Raw genomic sequence first — 20,064 nt, 5'->3', positions numbered from 1 at the left:
CCAATGTCAGTTTTCAAGCCTTGCATTTTATTTCATCTATTTTGCTCAAAACTCCAGAATTGCTTTTGTCCTGTTTAAGGGTAATGGCACATTTATATACTGACCTAGCAAAGAAAAAGGGCAGCAAAGTACAAAAATGCACTTCAAACAGCAAGTAGCTTTCATTATCAATGTTCCATAAAAGCAAACCTGTGCTTGATCCACACCTGAAGTGAAAGAGATATGGAGGCTGCCATATGCATTTCCTTTTAACCACTTGAGTATATCTGGACCAGGCTTTCTCAACCAGGGTTCCGCGAGGACTCTGTAGGGGTTCCTTGGCATTTCCCCCCCATCGTGGAGGAAGTATAATAGAGCACATTATAATAGGGGGTACTGTAAAAAAGAAGCACTAAATTGGGTGTCAGAATAATAATGAGCACCGTATAATGAGTGGCAGTGTAATAGGAGTTAGTGAAACAAACAGCCTCACCTACTTTTAAAGACCATGACTCCTGCAAAATAAATGCAGGGTTTCCTTTGAGATTAAAAAATTGTTTGCAGGGGTTCCTTGAGATCCAAAAGTTATTTGCAGGGTTCCTCCAGGGTAAAAAGGTTGAGAAAGGCTGATCTGGACTATAGTCCAGATAGAAGCTCCTAAAGTCTAACTGGACGTTACGTTGGTGGGTGCTCTTACCACTCATTCCCAACAGCATTTACGTGGCTGCAATTGGTGAAGGGGAACAAAAGTTCCCAGAGCCAATCGTCTTGCCTTGAAGGAATGAGAAAATGTAAAAGAAAAAAAAAGAAGCAGTTCCTGGTATGCCAGGGTAGTGTTTGCAGTGCCACCTAGGGGCTAAAAAAAAAAAATCACAATAAGGTAATTTTTTTTAAACACTTAATAAAATTAATCCCTTTCAACATTGTCAGATTTAGCTGCATTCTTGTTTCTAGTGATTCAGACACTAATACAGCCAGGCAATTGGTATGGCTTAAAAGGAAATAAATATGGTAGCCTCTATATAATTCTTGCTTCAGTTTCCCTTTAATGTATCATGAAACCGGGTCTTCCTATAAATTTAAACACTGATTGAATTGCTATGAAATCTATTCACTGTCCCCTTGCTGATCTTTTTTAGACAGCTTATTGGTCAGAAATATGCTGAAGGGCTACAGTTTCTTTACGCCAATCGGGCAACTGCATGGCTTTATAATGCACCAATCAGTAAAACCTAGATGGGAAGTGGTACAAAGTATTTTCCACCAGATTTCAGCGTATGTGTTATTGCAACAGAATACCATTACGTGCTGGATCAATTGTTACACCCCAATCCATACCTATCCGAGTATAATCCGTAGTTCATATAGCTGGGTAGTTATCAGCGCTTATATGGCCACATTTGGTTACAAACAAGTTCTTTCTTATCAGTTGAGAGTTTGCAGAAGACAAAGTTCCACCACTGTAGAAAGTGGAAACTAATGAGAGCACAAAAGTGGTTGCACTGCCTGATCAGCAATGGATTTCTACACAGTGTTTTCAGCAACGATAACCTAGAAATCTCTGTATTTAGAATACGGCCTTATATGAAAAAAAGAGTTTTGTTTTAGTTAAGTGTCACTTCAACTTGTACAGGTTCTTGAAGTTTTCAGAACAAGTGTTCAGTTTGGTGGCTGCCACGTGGATATAGCAAAAAAAAACAAAAAATTATGAACGCAAACGAGGATTGGCCTCCATGGCAGCGATAAGAATGTAAACACTTTAGGTAGGGCACAATGGACACTTCAAAAGCCTGTACAGAAAACACAAATTAGAAGATAAATAGTATTTACAAAATTTATGTTTTGCTGGCTTGCATCAGTGTCAAATCTGATACAAAAGGTGGAGCTGCTTATAAACATCCACCATGCCAAAAGTCCAAATCGCTCCACCAGAAAATGAGAGCTGAGAGTATCTGTGCCTAACATAACACCACCTACTATACTCAGCAATAGAATGTCCCAGCACACACTGTGTTCAGGAATCCTGAAATGTTCTCATAGGTCGATACCAACTGTCTTAAGCGTGGCTATTTCTGTTAAGGTTCTCCGTTATCCAGATCATGGTCTACTTAAAGAAAAATAAGGTAGCTTTAATTGGACATTTTGTATTCTAGAAAATATTTTATCACTTTGAGTAAAGAATTTCTTCAATTCTAATGACCTGAAGTAGTTACTCTAGTGACTCGAGTAATGAGAAATTTTAGAACACAAATTTGTCACTTTAGTCTTCCTTTCAATGTCCATAAGGGAACTGCGGTAGACATCACCTCCTGAGGCAACAAATGGCTCATCACTCAGGATAGAGTGCTAGGCATAAGTTTCTTAAAGAAAGGTGCCATTAACATATTCGGATATGCCAAGTTTCAGAGATGGATAAGATCATGAAGGAACCTGCAGAAGTCTGCAGATATCTACCATCTACTAAAGACTAGTTTAGCATAAAGGAGATCTTTACAGGGAAATAAATCCCAAATAAAGCCTGCACATCAAAGCTGGAACAACTGTTTAACCCTTATAGCAAATTTGGCTGCCTATGAAGACCTTCAAGCTTAGGTTTCTGTAGATTATGACCTAGTGGCAAGGATGGGGCAATGCCCACACAAGCAGAAGAACCCTGGTTGTACAGCAGAACAGACGTTCCTGAAGACATTTGGGGCGGCATAAACAGCCAATATATGTATGTGATGGGACCTTATGGTCCTGGCTTTGATGTGCAAGTGTTATTCTGTATATTCACCTTTGAGCAAGTGCCAAAGATATCGTGGTGAACGGGAGAAACTAGAGAAAAAATAGAATGATGGGTACTGGAGGCATTTTGCGTTTGGGTGGTCCACAGGACCAACTTCAGCTCTTTATGTCCTACAGATGAGATTAGGAAGGAAGTATTAAATGAAACGGGCAGCTGTATGTTTGGGTGGCATATGTATAACTTAGACCACATAGAAGTTCTTGTACTGACACAACCAGTACATGAGAGCCATCAGGCACTATCACTGATGGGCGGAATAGCTGAAACGCTATTTTAGGGAAGAACAGAATATGGTCTACAAAACTGGTGTGTGGCCACAGTCTTCGAACCTTTGTGCTGTTGAAATGCTCAGGTTACGGGTTGTATTGCTCTTCCATGCAGTTTTTTTGTTTGTTTGTTTTTCAGCTTTTTTACAAAGTTTACTTGCCTGCAAGGCTTAGAGTTCTTATTAAACAGTTTGTGACAGCAAATAATGTCTACAGCCCAAAGACCACAAGCCTCTGCGAGTGGCCACCATTGCTGAACAGGAAGCTAGATCTTCAATGGTGATAATGATTGAAATCCAGGTGGCTGCTTCACTTCCAGCAATGAGGGAATCGGGCCTCTGCAGCCATCAAACTAGGCTTTCCAGATTAGACAGCCCATAACAGGGCAAACTTCCCATGGTCCTTATCTGTCAGGAGAAGTGCTCAGAAGAGGCTGGAAGTCACAGGAATGCAATCTGCTTTAATGGGAAGTAGGTCACCTAGGATTGTTCTTGCTGCTGTTGCTGCATTTGTTGCTTTTTCTTCACAGAGATGCGTTTCTTCCGGGCAGCCAGCATTTCATAGAAGGGATCCACACTCACGGCCGCTCTACAGAAAGGCACAAGACACAGGGAAAAATTACTCCATTTTCTATAATATAAAAGTCATCTTTCTGTAACTATACACAACTATATACATACAGCATAATCTTGTTATAGGAAACTCCAAGGGAGCAGGAAAACTGGTTTAAAAAAAATATACTAACTGCCACATGCTTAAAGTAAACCTAAAGTCACAAAAAAAAAAAAAAAACAAAAACAAACAAAAAAAAAAAACACCACAACACGAGATGAACTTACCTGGGGCTTCCCTCAGCCCCCTGCAGACGATCGGTGCCCTCGCAGCCCGCTCCGATGGCCCAGGACCCGCCGGCGAACACTTCCGGTTTGGCCGACAGGCATTCCCAGCCTGTATATCGCCCCCTATGCTGCTATTGCGGCCAGGAGGAACTGGCTGGGAACATCAGTTTTCATTACAGAACACAACATCCAATTTACTGTACTGCTTATTTCTGACATGTCCACAGGCCTTTGCATAACTTAGTCACCATCTCTCCACCTGCACTCCACTCTGGTAAAGGAAGGTTAGGCGAGGTTTACCATGAATGCACTGCTTCAGCTGCCAGCCAGCCATACAATGGCAACACATCTATTGCAGTGCAAAACACATGTTTTCAGTGTACATTAGATCCTCTGTCATTACATTGAGAAAGGGATGGAATCTGCCTCCCCCCAGCAGCCCAATGATGGGCATTAGTGCTACGCTGCGCAAAGAGAACAGGCGATTTCTGTGAGACACAGCCGCCTCTTGGCTTTGCCTTGCTGATGATCAGGAGTGGAACAGATCACTGAAAGGCTAGCCAGAGATCCCTCTAGGCACAGGTCCCATTGCAATCTGGCTGCTTGGAGGGGGGAGGTCAGGGATGTTCAGAACTCTCTAAAACTCTTCCCAACTCCAAGGGTAGTTCTGGTGAAAAGCTTCTGAATACATTTGCCAAGTCCTGTTGACCAGACAATTGGTAAACCTGCCATACACTATTAGATCAGGTAAACAATGAATGTCTGCAGGACACACTGTGACCGTATAATGTGCAATCACCTTTAAGGGGTCCATACATTTCTCATGTCCGCGTTCAATAGACTAACAGATTCTATACTTATAATCAAATGAAAATCTGTGCTGTCAAGAGCATGGCGATCGATGATGCAACCGATTTGGGCCAAAATTAGTTGCATGTATCGATCTGACAGGCTGTAAAATCTCATGCTGACGTGCTCGATTAGGTGTGCATTGGTAACGGCGTGTGATATAGGGGCAATCAAACTCAGCAGAATACCCGGCACAGCCTCCTCTAGCGTAAAATGTGCCCTCACGCCTTCCCCGGTGCCCATGCATTAAAAAAACAAAAAAACACTTTACCTATCAGTGTCCACCGTTGGATCCGTCTCTGTACTCTTCCTCACACACCCACGTGCCCCACATGGTTGCCAGCATATTGATGTCACGCACGTGCCCATGTGCAATACGCCGGCAACCACGTGGGGTGCATGAGTGTGAGGAAGAGTTGCAGAGACAGAGACAGCGGTGTACACCGACAGGTTAAGTATCGGTGGAGGGGGAGAGGTACATCTTCATTTGGGGGGGGGACAATGGCTGGGGGTGGCGAGGCGACGTCACTAGGCGATTCCTGAAAGATTACATGCTAAAGTCAATTGGGAATCTGTCTGCGGTTTATGGCGGTCAAATCTCTCTCCGATCAGAGAGAAATCTGTCTCTTGGTCGATAAGCCACCAAAATTTCTAAATGTATGGGCACCTCTACACGGTTTATCTAATCATCTCTGTGTAATGGGCCTGCTAGAGATTCACTGATTATTTATTCAGGAAAAGTGACTATTTGATGAAGGGAGACAGAGTTTGATGGAATAATATTTTTTTCCCACAATAAAATGTCCTTTAAACTACAGATTGTTGGGAGTAACTGTCAATAGAATATAGACATCTGTGTGACCATAAGTCAGTGGTATGTGGCTTCTTACTTTATAGACTTGATCCACTCCTCTTTCTCCTCTGGGGTTGGAGCTGAGATTCGGTAGACGTTGTGGTTGCCCTCCACCACTCTCCCATCAGCTTCTGTTTTGCAAGCTTTAATTAACTGACCCTTGTTGTTGGGAATGTACAGCTCAAAGCAGTTCTGCATTGGGAATAAACACATATTAGTGATTCTGAAAAGCAACAAAAGAATTTTATATGAAAGCTGAGCATTAATCCTAAACCATACATTGGCCTAGATGTGCTCATGCTAACAAGCTAGTTCGCTGACATGGTCAGCAAAATGCTAACAAATCTTGCAGGCAAAGAGAGAAGGGCAAATAATTTCAAGTGTATATAGGATTATCCATATGTTATATGCACATTTATGCAGCTTGAAAATGAACCTATTGAATCCCATAAGGTAGAATTTACATACAAAATGTGCATGATCCTGCAACTTGGAATAATTAGCATCTCAATGACAATCCCTATTTGGAATTTGACCAATCGAGATAGGCAAAAAAGTGCATTTGACTGGGGCAGTACCAATTTGCGTACAGATGTAGCAGCATCTCACTGATCAGTGCCATGATCAATTAAAAAAGGACAGGGGCAGTAAGGCTAGGTCCACACTACACCGGATGCACAACAGTGCGTTCACATCATATCCTGAGCGGATACACTGTGATTTGCCATAACATATAAAGAGATGTTTACACTCCCCACCATTCTTCATCCGGTCCATTGCTGCTGCCATTCGTGTACTCTGGGCGGCTGACACTAATGCTGAGCTTGGGGGACAAGCAGAAGCATAGGTTTCGCATTGGATTGTAAAACAACAACAGGGAAGATGCATTGGCGCAACCCTGAACCAATGAAAAACTTCCCTGTTGCTACAGAAGATTCTCATTGGTCTTTGACAATCCAATGGGAAACCTATTCTTTTGCCAGGACTCCCAACACCTGTCCCCGAGCCCAGCAGTGTAGAAGACCCAAAAGGCTGTGGAAAGACAGGCGAGTAGCTCTGGAACGGTGGGGGAAAACAGCCAGTCAGGACTCAGACTTGGACTGATTCTGTGAGCATCCGCAAAGTATGCGGGCCCTGAAGAAAATCATGCCATGTCGGTAACGTGTGCTATGGCTGTGGTTCCACTACATTTTAAGTGGAAAGCATGAATGGATCTTATGCTTAACCTAGGACCGGTTTACATATAAGCTTGTGCACCACTGAATTGGAGTTTTTGTTTTTTTTTCTCTAGAGTGAACCTAGCCTAAGACAGCCAGAGGGGCACTGTCATTGCCAGTAATAGCCGTGTTTTGTTTTTTTTACCCATTTAAAGTATATTTTAGTATTTATCTCTACTGGAGGATATGAGCAAGGAGAAGAGCTCAGTCAGAATAGCTGGGTCAGAGGACGAGTGCTGTCTTGAGAATATACAGTTCTCATTCATCTTGAAAATGTTATCCTACTTGCAATACAAGCTCTGCATAGACAAAAGTTTTGTCCCATTGCCTTGCTACTTCCTGTTAGCTATATATTCTGCCTGACCACCTGACCATACTCTAGCCTCTACTCTGGAGAAAAGGTTGGCCTATAGATAAAAGGGGCATGGGGTGCATAGTTACCTCCCAGAGCCACACCCCCTACTCACACCGGTCTAACATGTCCAATGTACAGAGCGGCATTTAGTCAGAAGGTATATGAGGGGGAGGGGCATACCTGGCATGCTGTTGTACCTTCATGCTAGGCATGCAGTTTATAGCTGGACATTATTTGAAAATATATGACAGGTTCATTATAAGGAAACCTATTTCAACCAACTGGCACCAAAACAAAAAGCCTTACTGGTTTCCTGGGATCCTCAACTTCCCGGATACTGAGATTCTCCAGTGGTATGATCCCCCGTGGCTCTTTATCCTGCAGGGGGAAGGAAACATTTGTTGGAACACAGTGACAACTACTGGAAGACATAGCGAATATCAAGTAAAAATGATTGTAGACCGTTGCACAGGGAGGCCTGTTTATAGTAATGTAGGCTTGTGAAATGATACGAGGGTCATCCGGAAAGTAACAGGCAAATTTTTTTTTTTTTAATTTGCCACACAGGGAATTCTGTGCCATTTAACTTGCATCTGTCAAGTTAATCTCTTCTTTCCTTGCACTGCTGGTCACGTGACTGCAGAAAGCTGGTAACTGTTTATTCAGCAGCATTAGCATTAAGTCTTCCCCCCTGTCAAATCATCCTACTAACAGGTGAGGCGTGTGATACTACATCAATGAGACTGCAAACATTGTAAAGATATGATAAATGCTTCAAGAAGGTGATTATGTTGAGGAAAAAAAAAAATCAGAAGATACAGAAACCTAAAATAAAAGAAATTATATATTTCCTTAATTGATTCATTGAAAATGGCATTTACTTCCGGTACGGCCCTTTGTAGCCTGGCTATGTATCAGTAGTATTTCAAAGCACACACCCCAATGCAAGTAAATGGGGGCCAGACCTTCATTCAGCCAGGTAGAAGCCGCTATTCACCTCAACAAACAGACTTCAGCTGCTCCACGCAGCGCAACAATTTCTCTAAATAACAATAATTATCCGCTTTAGTATTCATTTATGAGGGGAAACGCCTGACCATGATCTTGCTACCAAAGTTTGGTGGACTTGCACTGAGGCTTCCGTAGCAGCCGTCTGTGGAAATATTTGTCTGGCGGTTTACTCAGCATACATCACTTTGATGTGAAGTGAGAGCACTTAGCCTGGCATCTGGTAATGGGCTCTTCAGTTTTCCTTTCATACCAGAGTGTAATATGTACCAGGGACCATGCTTGTAGCATTCCAAACACATTATATCCTCAAACATCAAAACAGGTCAGATGAAGGAATGCTACGCACAAGTATGAATGGCTTCAGCTACGGCTGGACTTCAGTCCACCAATATAATGTGTAATAAGGAAGAAGAAGCAAACCTCACATGTGTCCTCTCCATCGTGTTACTCTGCCAAACTCATGAGGAGAACAAACAAAAGTCTCATGTGGATGTAGAACCCTGAAAAATGAACATACTACACCGGCCAAACACACGTGACTCATCAGCAGCAACCGAGCAACTGCTGGTACAAATGACCAGCAAGCATCAGCACACGGCTCATAGAAATGTGGTAGGCAACCTGAACTCAGAACTTCCCCTCTGCTCAAAAAGACAAGCAACAGCACAATAACCTTTAATGAAAAACATTTCTTTGTTACAGCTGATACAAATACTGCAATAAATCTGCAGCGCGTCTACTTCCTACTTTCATGGAAGCAGACATGGGGTTAACATCCTGTTTTTGCAAATTAGCTTCTCTGCTGAAGACTGGCGAGATTTCGGTGCGGACACAGCTGAGAGATCAAATTACACTTGATTAGTCACAGATGGGGGGGCTAAACTCTCTCAATACATACAGGGTGCATTTCTCTAGGTTTTCCTTCCGTCCTGTGCAAGAGTTCAGGTCCGCTTTAAGGATCTCTGGTCAGAGATAGTGTTGCTTTCCGCTTGGCTACACTAAAAGCCAAACAGTCCATTACTGGAAATAAATTTTAAAACTACCCGACAATTTAGAACCTCAAGTTGCTGTATTAGCATCCACGGCCCTTTTACCTTTGTGGCCGGACTCTGCACAATTTTTGAAACACATTAAACAGATTTGATAATAACCATCAATTCAAATGAAAATCTAACAAATACTAGATCAACCCTAACATTTGTTTGAAATGTTGAATGAATACCGATACAGACATGTCAGTTTATTCTAGAGCAGCCAATGCAGGCAGCAGCATGGGATGCTCCATAACTTTGACTGAGATTTAGCTATGGCCAAGATTTCAGCAACCCCATGTTTAGTATCATTTTAATTTTCTATTAGCTTTGGATCCCCAAGCTGTCAACAGAAAGCACATTTTGAATCTAATTTGGTGCTTTGGTCATCAAGGTATCAGGTAACAATTGTCCAGTCTGGCCATGTTTAACTGGATCAGGCAATCCTCTAAAGGGGATCAACAAAAGTCTTTTAAATGCAGAATTATCAAACAACTTTTGTTGTTGAAACAAACCCAAAAAAAGTTGTTTGCTATTGTTCAAACAACTAATAAGACGCTGCGTCTTATCAGTTGTTTAAACAATAAAAACAACTTTTTTGGTTTGTTTCAACAACAAAAGTGGTTTGATAATAGTGCATTTAAAAGACTTTTGTTGATCATGTGTAGGAGCCTCAATACTTGCAGATTCTTTACAAAGACGGTTGTCTGACTGCAGTACTGAGTGTTTTCCCTGTTCACTTTTGGCAAGCCAGCACAGTAGTTTACTGAGGTAAACTTTTTTCATAATTATGTTACACAACTTTTAAACATACAAAAATAGTCATCTTGATAGGAAGAATATATTATGAAAGAGTTTCATTGGAGCTGTATATTACTTAAAGGAAACCTAAAGCCACAAAAAACTTACCTGGGGCTTCTAGCAGCCCCCTGCATCCATCATGTGCAATCAATCTTTGCCCCCTCTTTCAGCTGGATGCACAGCCCAAGTCCACACGCCTCCTGATCGCGCTGCCATGGATGGGAGCACTCATCGCATGTGCAGTATGGAAAAAATGTCTACTGCACATGTGCAGAACGCTCCCGGCAACGGGATGCCGATCGAGGACACAGTGGCCATTGACTCGCCAGGCTGAAAGAGGGGTGCTGGAGCATTGCGACGTGACGGTACAGGCACAGGATGACTGCAAGGGGCTGGTGGAAAGTTAAACTGTTAAACTTCCTCCCCCATTTGCTTTAGGTTCCATTTAACAGAACAAGAACTTCGCACAGCAAGTTGAGGACCAGCAACTTTTAGTCTCCAAATCCTAAGGATCAAGACTGAAATGTATGTATTCCCATAGAAACCATCCAGTCTAACTTTTAAACACATGAAAAACAAAAGGAACAGAAGGAGTCGTTGGCAATGCAGAGCTTTCAAATATTTCACGTATGATAAATTAAGTGCGTCCCCCCCATGCATTTTATGCTAAAACAGGTCAAAACCGATCTCTTCATGTGTAAACATCATACATTCTCAAGCTATTAAAGTCATGTTTGGCTAAACGGTGATGGATTCCAGGTATGCAGAAGATCAATAAATACGTGCAAGCAGGGAAAGCAGTTCTTTCAACTCAATGTTCACACATGCCTTGATGAAACATCTTAACCTATACATACAAAATAACACGAACCATGGGGGCAGAGAGGGGGTACTCTCAGGAGACTGGTGCTAAAATTAAAGGGAAACTTAAAGAGACTCTGTAACAAAATGTTGAGCATTATTTCTTCTATCCTATAAGTTGCTACACCTGTTCTAATGTGCTCTGGCTTACTGCAGCTTTTTCTAGTTGCACTGTCTCTGTAATAAATCCTATCTTCTCTCCTCTGTCGGGTCTGTCGGGCTCAGGCTGGAATGCGTGGAATGTGCAGCACTGCTTGTCATTGGTAGAAGCTATACACACCCTCTCCAAGCTTTGTATGAGTCAGAGACTGAGCTACTCTCAAGCCTATTGCACTCTAGTTCAGGCATGGGCAAACTTGGCCCTCCAGCTGTTATGGAACTACAAGTCCCACAATGCATTTGCCTTTATGAGTCATGACTGTGGCTGTCAGACCCCTGCAATGCATTGTGGGACTTGTAGTTCCGTAACAGCTGGAGGGCCAAGTTTGCCCATGCCTGCTCTAGTTAGAAGCCATGTTTTTTGTTTGTAAACACTGCCTTAAACTGGCAATTACAAGCCAGGATTGCAGCAGGGAGTGGCAGAAACAGCACAGAGGGGCCCAGGAGAACATAAGGAATATAATGGTATGCTTTTTACTGTAAGAATTTTAGAGTACAGATTCTCTTTAAACCAAGGATTGAACTTCATCTCAACCAGCAAACCAGTAAAACCCCTCCCACAGTATGATGTGAGGACCATGATAAGGCTCTGTGTGTAGGTGTGATCAACTGTAATGGTGCAAACTCAACTTTACTCAATCTTTCAGAAATCCTTACTGTAGTCTGATACAGCCCAGGCAAGGGTTGCACTATTTTTAGCATTTAACACTAGTATCTCTTTTAGGTACTTACCTATTATCCCATCTACCAAATTTTACTGCCAGCCATTTCAATTATATTTACTCACCTTTGGAAACGTACATATTGTTGGAAAGCAGAGAATGTTGGCTCGTTTCTGAGTTGGGGGTATTGAATAAGGGGTGACCAATCCTTTTAAAGCGATATTTCCTATATACTGGAATTATTGCACCCCTTGCCCATGGGGTCCGTCCTTCGCTTGCCTTGGACAACTTTTTATACTAGCTCTGTGTCCACTTGGATAGTGAACACTGCACAGCAGGACCCTCCCCTCCACTTCGGGCTGGAAACTTGGGCTGCCAGGTTAGCGCTGCTGGTAGCTAGGTGCAGTGGATACCCCTCACACAACAATGCATCGCAATGACAGTACCAAGATTCTCGGCTTTCCAACACTATGTAGACTTTCAAAGGGAATTCAAATTCGGTAGACAGGATCATTCGCAAGTACCCATTTTTATTTTTAAATCTAGTTGAGCTTTGCAAGGCCACTTATATTCTTCACCCTGTATAAATCTCTCAGCCAGGAAAGGATGGAATAAATTTATACCAGAAAACCTACTTCGATCATGTCATACATAAAAAAGTAGGCAAGGCACTTACCGTAGTATATTCAAAGTAATACAAACAGTTGTCGGTCAGAATGAACCAGCGGCGCTTCCATGTTTTGACCCGCCCACCTGCAAGAGAACATGAAATGTAGGGAGAATGTAATGGAAGAAGGGGGGTGAGCACTTCACTCCAGACACCCAACTTGTGCTGTGCTCTCTCTATATGCAATGCTCCACCCACTATATGTGACAAGACAAATCCCCACATATGAAATGCCATGTCCCGTGAGTGAAACCAGACCGTGGCTCCTCTACATCTCTCATGAGCGGATGGCTTACACGGTACAATATGAGATGAATTGACTGCGCCCGACTCCCGTAGGAGTCAATGGATGTTATGTTATGCACAAGACGTGAAATGTCACTTTAGCCGGTTACAGTCTAAGATTAGGGTACAGATTTTCGGAATTAGTCCATTTTCAGTGAGACAAAGGCTGTGCACTAAAGACATGTACATAACTGTAGATAGTAAAGGGATCTATCATTGCAACTACTTATTAAACAGCAAAAGCAGTAGCCACACAAAGCGCAGCACATCACCATGTGGTCCATGACAGCCAACTACGTTATGTGCAGCATTCAGGCAGTCCTGAAGACATGCCAGCAGTTCAGCAGCTCCTCAACTGGAAGTCTGTAGTGAGTCACGACCTCCCTATATGGCTTACTATACAGAATGACTACGACTGCAGCACTGGTTCTTTTCACCAATTAGGAACTGCTGATCTCTCTGAGTGCTGGCGTTTGACTAGACCTTGTTTGAATACCCAGCCACACTCACTCCCGTCCCCTTTAAGCCCCTTGCCACACCTCTCCCAGCCACTTGGTGACAGATTTCCTTGGTCTCTGCAGCAATTTTGAGTACAGGCTGCTCACAGGCATATGCGTTAGGATGTAGAAGTCAATTTCCTCAGTGTATAAGCTCTGAGGACCGTTTGAGTCCTGTCCTCCACAAATGTAAATGAAGCTTCGTCAGGGGACTGTAGCCTGACTGGGCTTCAATCTTTAATCCTCCTGGCGGTTTATTAAAGTCCACCAGGGGGCAGCGCAGCAGTCTTTTTTAATTTTTTTTTTTTAAATCATGTAGCGAGCCCAGGGCTCGCTACATGATAGCCGCTATGCAGCGGCATCCCCCGGCTCGCTTCGATCGCCTGTGGCGATCTCCGATGAGGAAATCCCGTTCAAAGAACGGGGGGGGGGGGGGGTGTCCATTAGTGGAGGATGGGACTCAAATGGACCTAATGCTGGGAATACACGGTTCGTTTTTGCCTTCGTTTAAACCTTCGTTTCGATTGTGCCTTTTGTCCTTTTCGATCCCGAAATAATCGGTCATACGGTTAATATCACCACCCACGGTTTCGTTTTTTTTTTCGATTCTGATGGTTTCGTTTTTCCAATGATCGAAGGCTGCAAAGAAACGAAACGAAAATCCCTTTTTACAGGGACGGACTAGCATAAACGAATATATAATCGATCTGAACAGCCATCAAGCCTACCAATGGCTCGATTAGATGGATAAAGAGAGATAATATCAAACATGTTCGATCACTAGTCGTTCGTTTTTGGGGTCTATTAATCGAAACTATAATGAGATTATGACTATTTTCACATACGTTTTCCACACTAGATTAGTTTACAGAACGAATCGAAGGTTTAAACGAAGGCAAAAACGAACCGTGTATTCCCAGCATTAGAGCTTATGCGCCGGGAAAACTGACTTGATTAGTTTACCCCGGCATACAGGTGCAAGACCACCCAGTTGCCCCCTGATAGCACCAGCTGCACTGTTTCTCATTTGCATATATTGTCTATGTAGACACAGCCTACTTACACATACCAATCTGTTTGAACCACAAATGGTATTTTAAAAAAAAAAATGGGCGCCAGTTGACAGAGCAATCAACTTCTTCTCTCCTGTTTAAAGCAAACCTGAAGCGAAAATAAACTGGTGTATGCAGTACAGTTAAAGGTGGCCACGAACGGTACAATCTCTTGCGAAAAATCGTTCAGGCAATCAGAAATTCTGATCATCGTCCGACTGTATTTTGTCAAAGCAAAATTTGGATTTTCTTCCGCTTGTGATAGATAAGAAGCAAAGATTGGTTTGTTGATGGTGTAGTGAAAGATTTCACTTCCAAACAGAAACTGGATCATTCCTGTCCACCTTAAGAAATAGAACATTAGAAGCAAAGAAAGTCTCATACTGGTTTCCAGTACAGGAAGAGTAAAAAACAAAAAACTTCAGTTCTCTATACATAAGAGCTTATCTGAGCTATTGGACCCAGTGGGTCATCATAGTCCTGTTTTCTGAAGCACCTAAACAACAAAGAAACAGTGAGAGACAGCTTGAGATAGGGTTTTACTTCAGGAAAGTTCAAAAGATAAGTGTACTTTTAAAACTGCAACTGTGACAGAATGATGCAATGTTATTTCAAAAAGCTATATATCTGAAAATAAAAATGTGATTTTCTTTGCTACTAATGTTTTTGCTTCAGGTTTGCTTCAAGGCAGGTGAGGCATGTACAGCAAAGTGATGACTGAATTTTTATTTTGTGAACTAAAAGTTGGCCTGATAAAAAGGTCTAACCAAGGCCCTGGAGAGCTAGGGCATCAGTAGGAGGGAGGAACCCCCACCTGCTATCACACAGTCTACTCTGGTACAAATCTTCAGTATGCAGCACTATCCAGTAAACACAGCTGAAATGATAGATCCCTCGTACAGCACATAAAACCTTGGCATGTGAGTGGAGCCCATGGATCATGGATCACTAGACAATGTGCACTGCGCCACTACATGTAAAACTAGGATGAGGGTCAAGTGAAACACAGACTACCTACCTCCTGGGGGATTATTGTGAGCAGGCGGAAGAGCAAAGGTCATCAGCGGCGTAGCACACAAGGTATGAAAAACAAAGTCAGGGGAAAGAAAGGAGGTGCACATAACAAGAGAGGGAGGGCAGGCAGGCGAGGATAAAGAGAAAAGGTAAAATAAGTTACATAAACCAAAGGTGGAAATCAAGGTTCATACACATCCTCTAGGCACAGAGCACTTAGCGCAATCATTCTAGCTCTAAGGGAACAAAGCAAGATTTGGAAGGAGCCATGTACTGTGTCAGGAGGGAAGGGGGTGTCAAGACAACTACAGGACTGGAGGGGCCAATTTCTAGTAGATAATTTAGCACTGAGCCTACGGAGAGACACTGATCAACGTTAGGTTACAATGCAGAAAAGGAGAAGATCCAGTGCTGGACTAGACAAATTACTGCGGCTCTGCTATTTAGATGGTCTCTGGTGCTGCCGCCTAGATTTTACAATGTAAATAAAATGATTCAGATAACTTCACGGTAGGGCCGGCCCTGTATATGAAGCAAACACACAAATACTTGTATTTTCATGACCAAAGCCCTACAAAACTATTCACCTGAAATACCTTCTGGGATATTTCATATCTGTTGCCTCACCCTCCACCGCACATCTTAAATGGTGTAAGTTAGAGATGAAAAAAAAAAAAAAAAAACACACAACAAAAAAAAAACCCACCACAACAAATGTATCAAAATTCAATCTGGTATCCCAGAGTGTATTCATCACTGAACATGAGCAGTGGGAGGTAGAGGACTTCTGAAGCAGCAGTAACGGAACTCCAAATAACAGTCCATAAGAATCCATATGTGGTGAGATTGCATCGTTTTCTCTCTGATCAGCTGGCTGCATCACAGCAGTATGTATTAGAAGAGAAATTTTGCATTCATGAATTGGCCAGTGAATAGTACACAGGCTAATATGCTGGGCATACACGGTGAGACAATGCACCGGAATCGAGCCAGCGGCTCGATGCAGGCGCGTCACCGCTCGTCCGTGCGTGGATCGATTCCCGCTCGTCCCCGCAGATGCTTCCTTATCAGCGCTTCGTTTCCTGCATTGTCCGCCTGCGGGGATCGAGCGCGGTATTGATCCGCCGCGGTGATTGGACACGTTGGATATTATCAATCGAGCCATCAGCGGCTCGATTGATAAGAACTATCGCGCCGTGTATGCCCAGCATGAATAGGAACCCAAAGTGAGAGGTATATGGAGGCCGACATGCTTATTTCATTTAAATAATGCACATTGCCTGGCTGTTCTGCTGATATTCTGCCTCTAATACTTTTAGTCATAGACCCTGAACAAGCATGCTGATAAGATCTCTATGACAAATCTGACAAATGCTTGTTTCAGCTGTGTGATTCAGACTTTACCAGAAGATAAGCTGGACAGCCAGGCAACTGGTATGGTTTAAAAAAATAAATAAGACAACTTCCATAGAGCTCACACTTCAGGTTCCCTTTAAAGCCTAATCTGGAGGTAGACCCCAATGTTGCACGTATGAGGAATTTATGGGAAAAGATTCAGATTACCTTGGAATTGGACTTATACCAGTATATTTGTTACAATTTGCAATGATTTAAGGGGTAGGGTCAAGATACAAAAGTTGTGTTTTCAGGCCATCCAACAAGTTTTTTGCTAAAATTAACACATTTACTATTTTTAATACACTTATTGCTTTTGTTTACTGCTAGAGTTGATAATACAGTCTGCAAGCCACGCTAGCTTAATTACTAACCAAACGTATGCTTCTTACACATGTACAAGTACTGTAGCCCACAGGGATCAGAACTCAAACTCAAGGCACGGCTTTTCGGTGCCAAGCGCTGTACAGACACGTTGCTAGCCTAGGCTACCATATATGTTTACGGGGGAGAAGGAACAATGTCCAGCGCATGCTGAAGCGGCTTCCAGCGCTCGGGGTGAGAAGGAGAACAATGTGCTCAGTGGTGGGTGAGGGGTGGGACATTGCTAAAGATCCGGCATGTTGAATCTTACGTGAACGTCGAGGGTGTCCTATTGCTAGAGTCCTGGTAGAGATGGTCCTCACCGGCTGTTTTGCCAGAGTTTAAACCAGTGTACATAGCTGATAAAAATGTATGGGCAGGTCGACTAAGACAAATCTCGATCAAATTTGACCAGAGAGCTCTGTTGGCTGCCCATACACAGCAGGCCAATTTTTGACCGATTTCAACAGCACCTTGCTGCACCCCAAAATGTTATATGTGCCCCCAGTGCCCATGCATTAATATACTTTACCTGTCACGCTGCCGCCGGGTAGCTGTGCTTCCACATTTGCTTCCCACGTTCTGTGGGCATATTGCATGACGTCACACAAGCATGTGGGGAACCAATGACACTCGGCGGCAGCGGACAGGTAAATGCACGGGCACATAACACTTTTGAGGGGACAGCGGGCGGAGGTTCTGTTGCATTGGTCAGTCGTGATTTCGCATGCTGTCGCCACTGCGCACCCAATCGACCACGCCGGTCCGAGATTTCCCGGCATGTCTGATCAATCAGGCATGCTTGTTGCAGCACAGATTTTCATTTGATAATTATCGAAACAGAATCGACTGGGAGCAAAAGTGCCACAGAGGCGCTCAGTGTGGTTTTGATGCTGTTAAGCTGTATGCTCCTTTTTGATTGGCCTGATGAAGCGGGATTGAGCCCGTGAAACGCGTTACCTATTTTTACCGTGGAGTATAAATAAAATTGTTGTTTGACTGTTGATGCCACAGTCCTTCCTTTGTTTGCTTTGTCTGCATGGATGGGATAGGCCCACCACTGCCCCATCGGTTTTAAGCTCGTTTAAGTGACTTTTATTCTATTGGCGCCTCTGGAAAGCTTCTACATATACCTTTACAATGCAGCTAGTTTGTTACCAGTGTAAGCACAGAGTAATAGCTTAAAGGACACACGAAGCGAAAATAAACAAATGAAATAAACAATTGTATCCATCTTCTTTCTCCTAAAAATGACTTTTGCTCAATGACACATTAATTGAAGTATGCCAGAGCTAAAATGTATTAACTATTGATCCTTTTTATCTCTTTCTTGCTCTTAGAAGCCAATTTCTGCTAGGAAAGTGTTTTATAGTTGGAATTTCTTATCAGCGAGGGTCACACTGTAGTCACTTCCTGTCTGAGGCAGGACTGAGTCAGCCACAGCATAGTTATTTGTGTGCTTGGCACTGTACATACCCATGTCTATCTCATGTCACTTCTGGTATCCTTAAAGCTGGACATACACTTAAGGTGCCCATACATCTACAGATAGCAATGATACAAATGTAAGAAAACTGCCTGAAACTTGGAGCAAAATAACTGAGTAAACTGATTTTAACAAGGTGCTAGATTCGTTCCGGATAGATTTAGTGGTTCAGTGACTGACTAGACTTCCTGCTTGAAGTTGCTCATTGACGTAGTAGAGGTAATGATTTTCCATGAACTTAGACCTTTATTTATATGAACTATATGAAGCAGTTATCTGGCACAGGTTAAACTCAGATGCTCTCCTCTGGAATTGGTGAGAAGTTATACAGCCAGTTTTTACACGTATCCTACATACTGAAGGACAACCATCTGAAACTGCTTCAGCGTGAAATGGTTTAAAGTATAACTAACAATAACCACAGTCACATGGTTTCCAAGCATCCCACTAGGGGAAGGGCGCGTAGGAGTCCATGTTTGTTGTACAGTTTCTCCTTTTGAAACCTGTGCATTTTACCTCCCTGGCAATACTAATCTGTGAAGTGAGAGAATACTGCCACATTGTACCCTGTGAGGCCCACACTGGCTGGAATCATACATGGCTCCAAAGGGGTGAGGAGGGAGAGTAAGAAGAGCGGAATATAGACTGCAAGGCTAGAAGATATGCAGCAAACTGAACAGAACAGCACAGCTTACCCAGTTTGAGGAGCCAGCCTTCTCTATCTGGGTTAAAGAAGGTGTGTGTCAGATCATTCCCATCATCCTCTGGGATTTTAAATGGCTCATTCCGTATACTGTCATATAGATTCTGCAACAGAAGGAATGCATGATTATCACAAAAGCAATGAAATACACTATAGAGACCGGATCATGCTTGTGACCCCATAAGATTATTCGACTGCAAACAGATAAAAATGCCATCATAAATCCTGCCTCTATATATTGCAATATACAGTATGGTAGGACATAAAGCTCAATAGCCCATATAAAAAGGCATTCGGGCTTATGGAACAGCTAGGGGCCTACCTACTAATAACAAAGCCTCCTAACAGCGTCTCACCTGCAGGAAGAAGGCAGCTGCTGGGGCCTTGGTCAGGCCACTAAGACAGCTCTAATATCAGCATTTGACCCCCCCCCCTCTCCTGTCAGGTCCGCTATAGTAACCACTAACCTGTTCCGTCATTTGCTCTGCAGCCATCACACACAGTAGGCAACCTGGTACCACCAGCTAAGGGTCCTTTAACACTTAATCAGTTGCTTTCAGTTATAACTGAAAGACAACTGATTCTCAAAGTAACCTCCATGTTTTCCTATGGCTCAGTTCACACTACATGCGCTTTAAATTAAAGCGATCCTGAGCCTCAAGGTCCTGCGGAAGCTTCCCTTGGTGGTCTGATGTCCCCCGTCACAGCTCCCCTCCAGATCGGGGCCTCGCTCTTTCCAGTCTTTCAGTGTGGCCGGGTAGTAGACACGCAAGAACAGTGGTACATGCGCAGTAGCACAGAGCCCGCGGCTCCGCCTTACTGCACATGCACAGGTGGGCTTGCTGCAAGAAGAGGAGCTGCACTATCCTGATAGGATTAGCGACAATGCCTTGTTGGTAACCTTCTGGGGGGCCGCACTCAGCGACGGGGA

General features: G+C 43.2%; 1 protein-coding gene across 1 annotated transcript in view; it reads right to left on the bottom strand.

Annotated features, from left to right (window-relative positions):
- Positions 1 to 3,473: 3,473 nt before the first annotated feature.
- CYTH2 (cytohesin 2) overlaps positions 3,474 to 20,064 on the bottom strand; it is a 67,557-nt gene continuing 50,966 nt past the window's right edge. Inside the window, exons 8-12 of the mRNA XM_068241285.1 lie at positions 19,126 to 19,237; positions 12,348 to 12,424; positions 7,453 to 7,524; positions 5,612 to 5,766; positions 3,474 to 3,621 (exon numbers count right to left, since the gene is read on the bottom strand). Of these exons, the coding sequence (XP_068097386.1) occupies positions 3,513 to 3,621; positions 5,612 to 5,766; positions 7,453 to 7,524; positions 12,348 to 12,424; positions 19,126 to 19,237 (525 nt within the window). The 3' untranslated portion in view covers positions 3,474 to 3,512. The remainder of the gene's footprint in view (positions 3,622 to 5,611; positions 5,767 to 7,452; positions 7,525 to 12,347; positions 12,425 to 19,125; positions 19,238 to 20,064) is intronic.

Source organism: Hyperolius riggenbachi, chromosome 6, assembly GCF_040937935.1.
Source record: "Hyperolius riggenbachi isolate aHypRig1 chromosome 6, aHypRig1.pri, whole genome shotgun sequence".
Taxonomy (NCBI): Eukaryota; Metazoa; Chordata; class Amphibia; order Anura; family Hyperoliidae; genus Hyperolius; species Hyperolius riggenbachi.
This window is presented reverse-complemented; position numbering and strand designations above follow the sequence as displayed.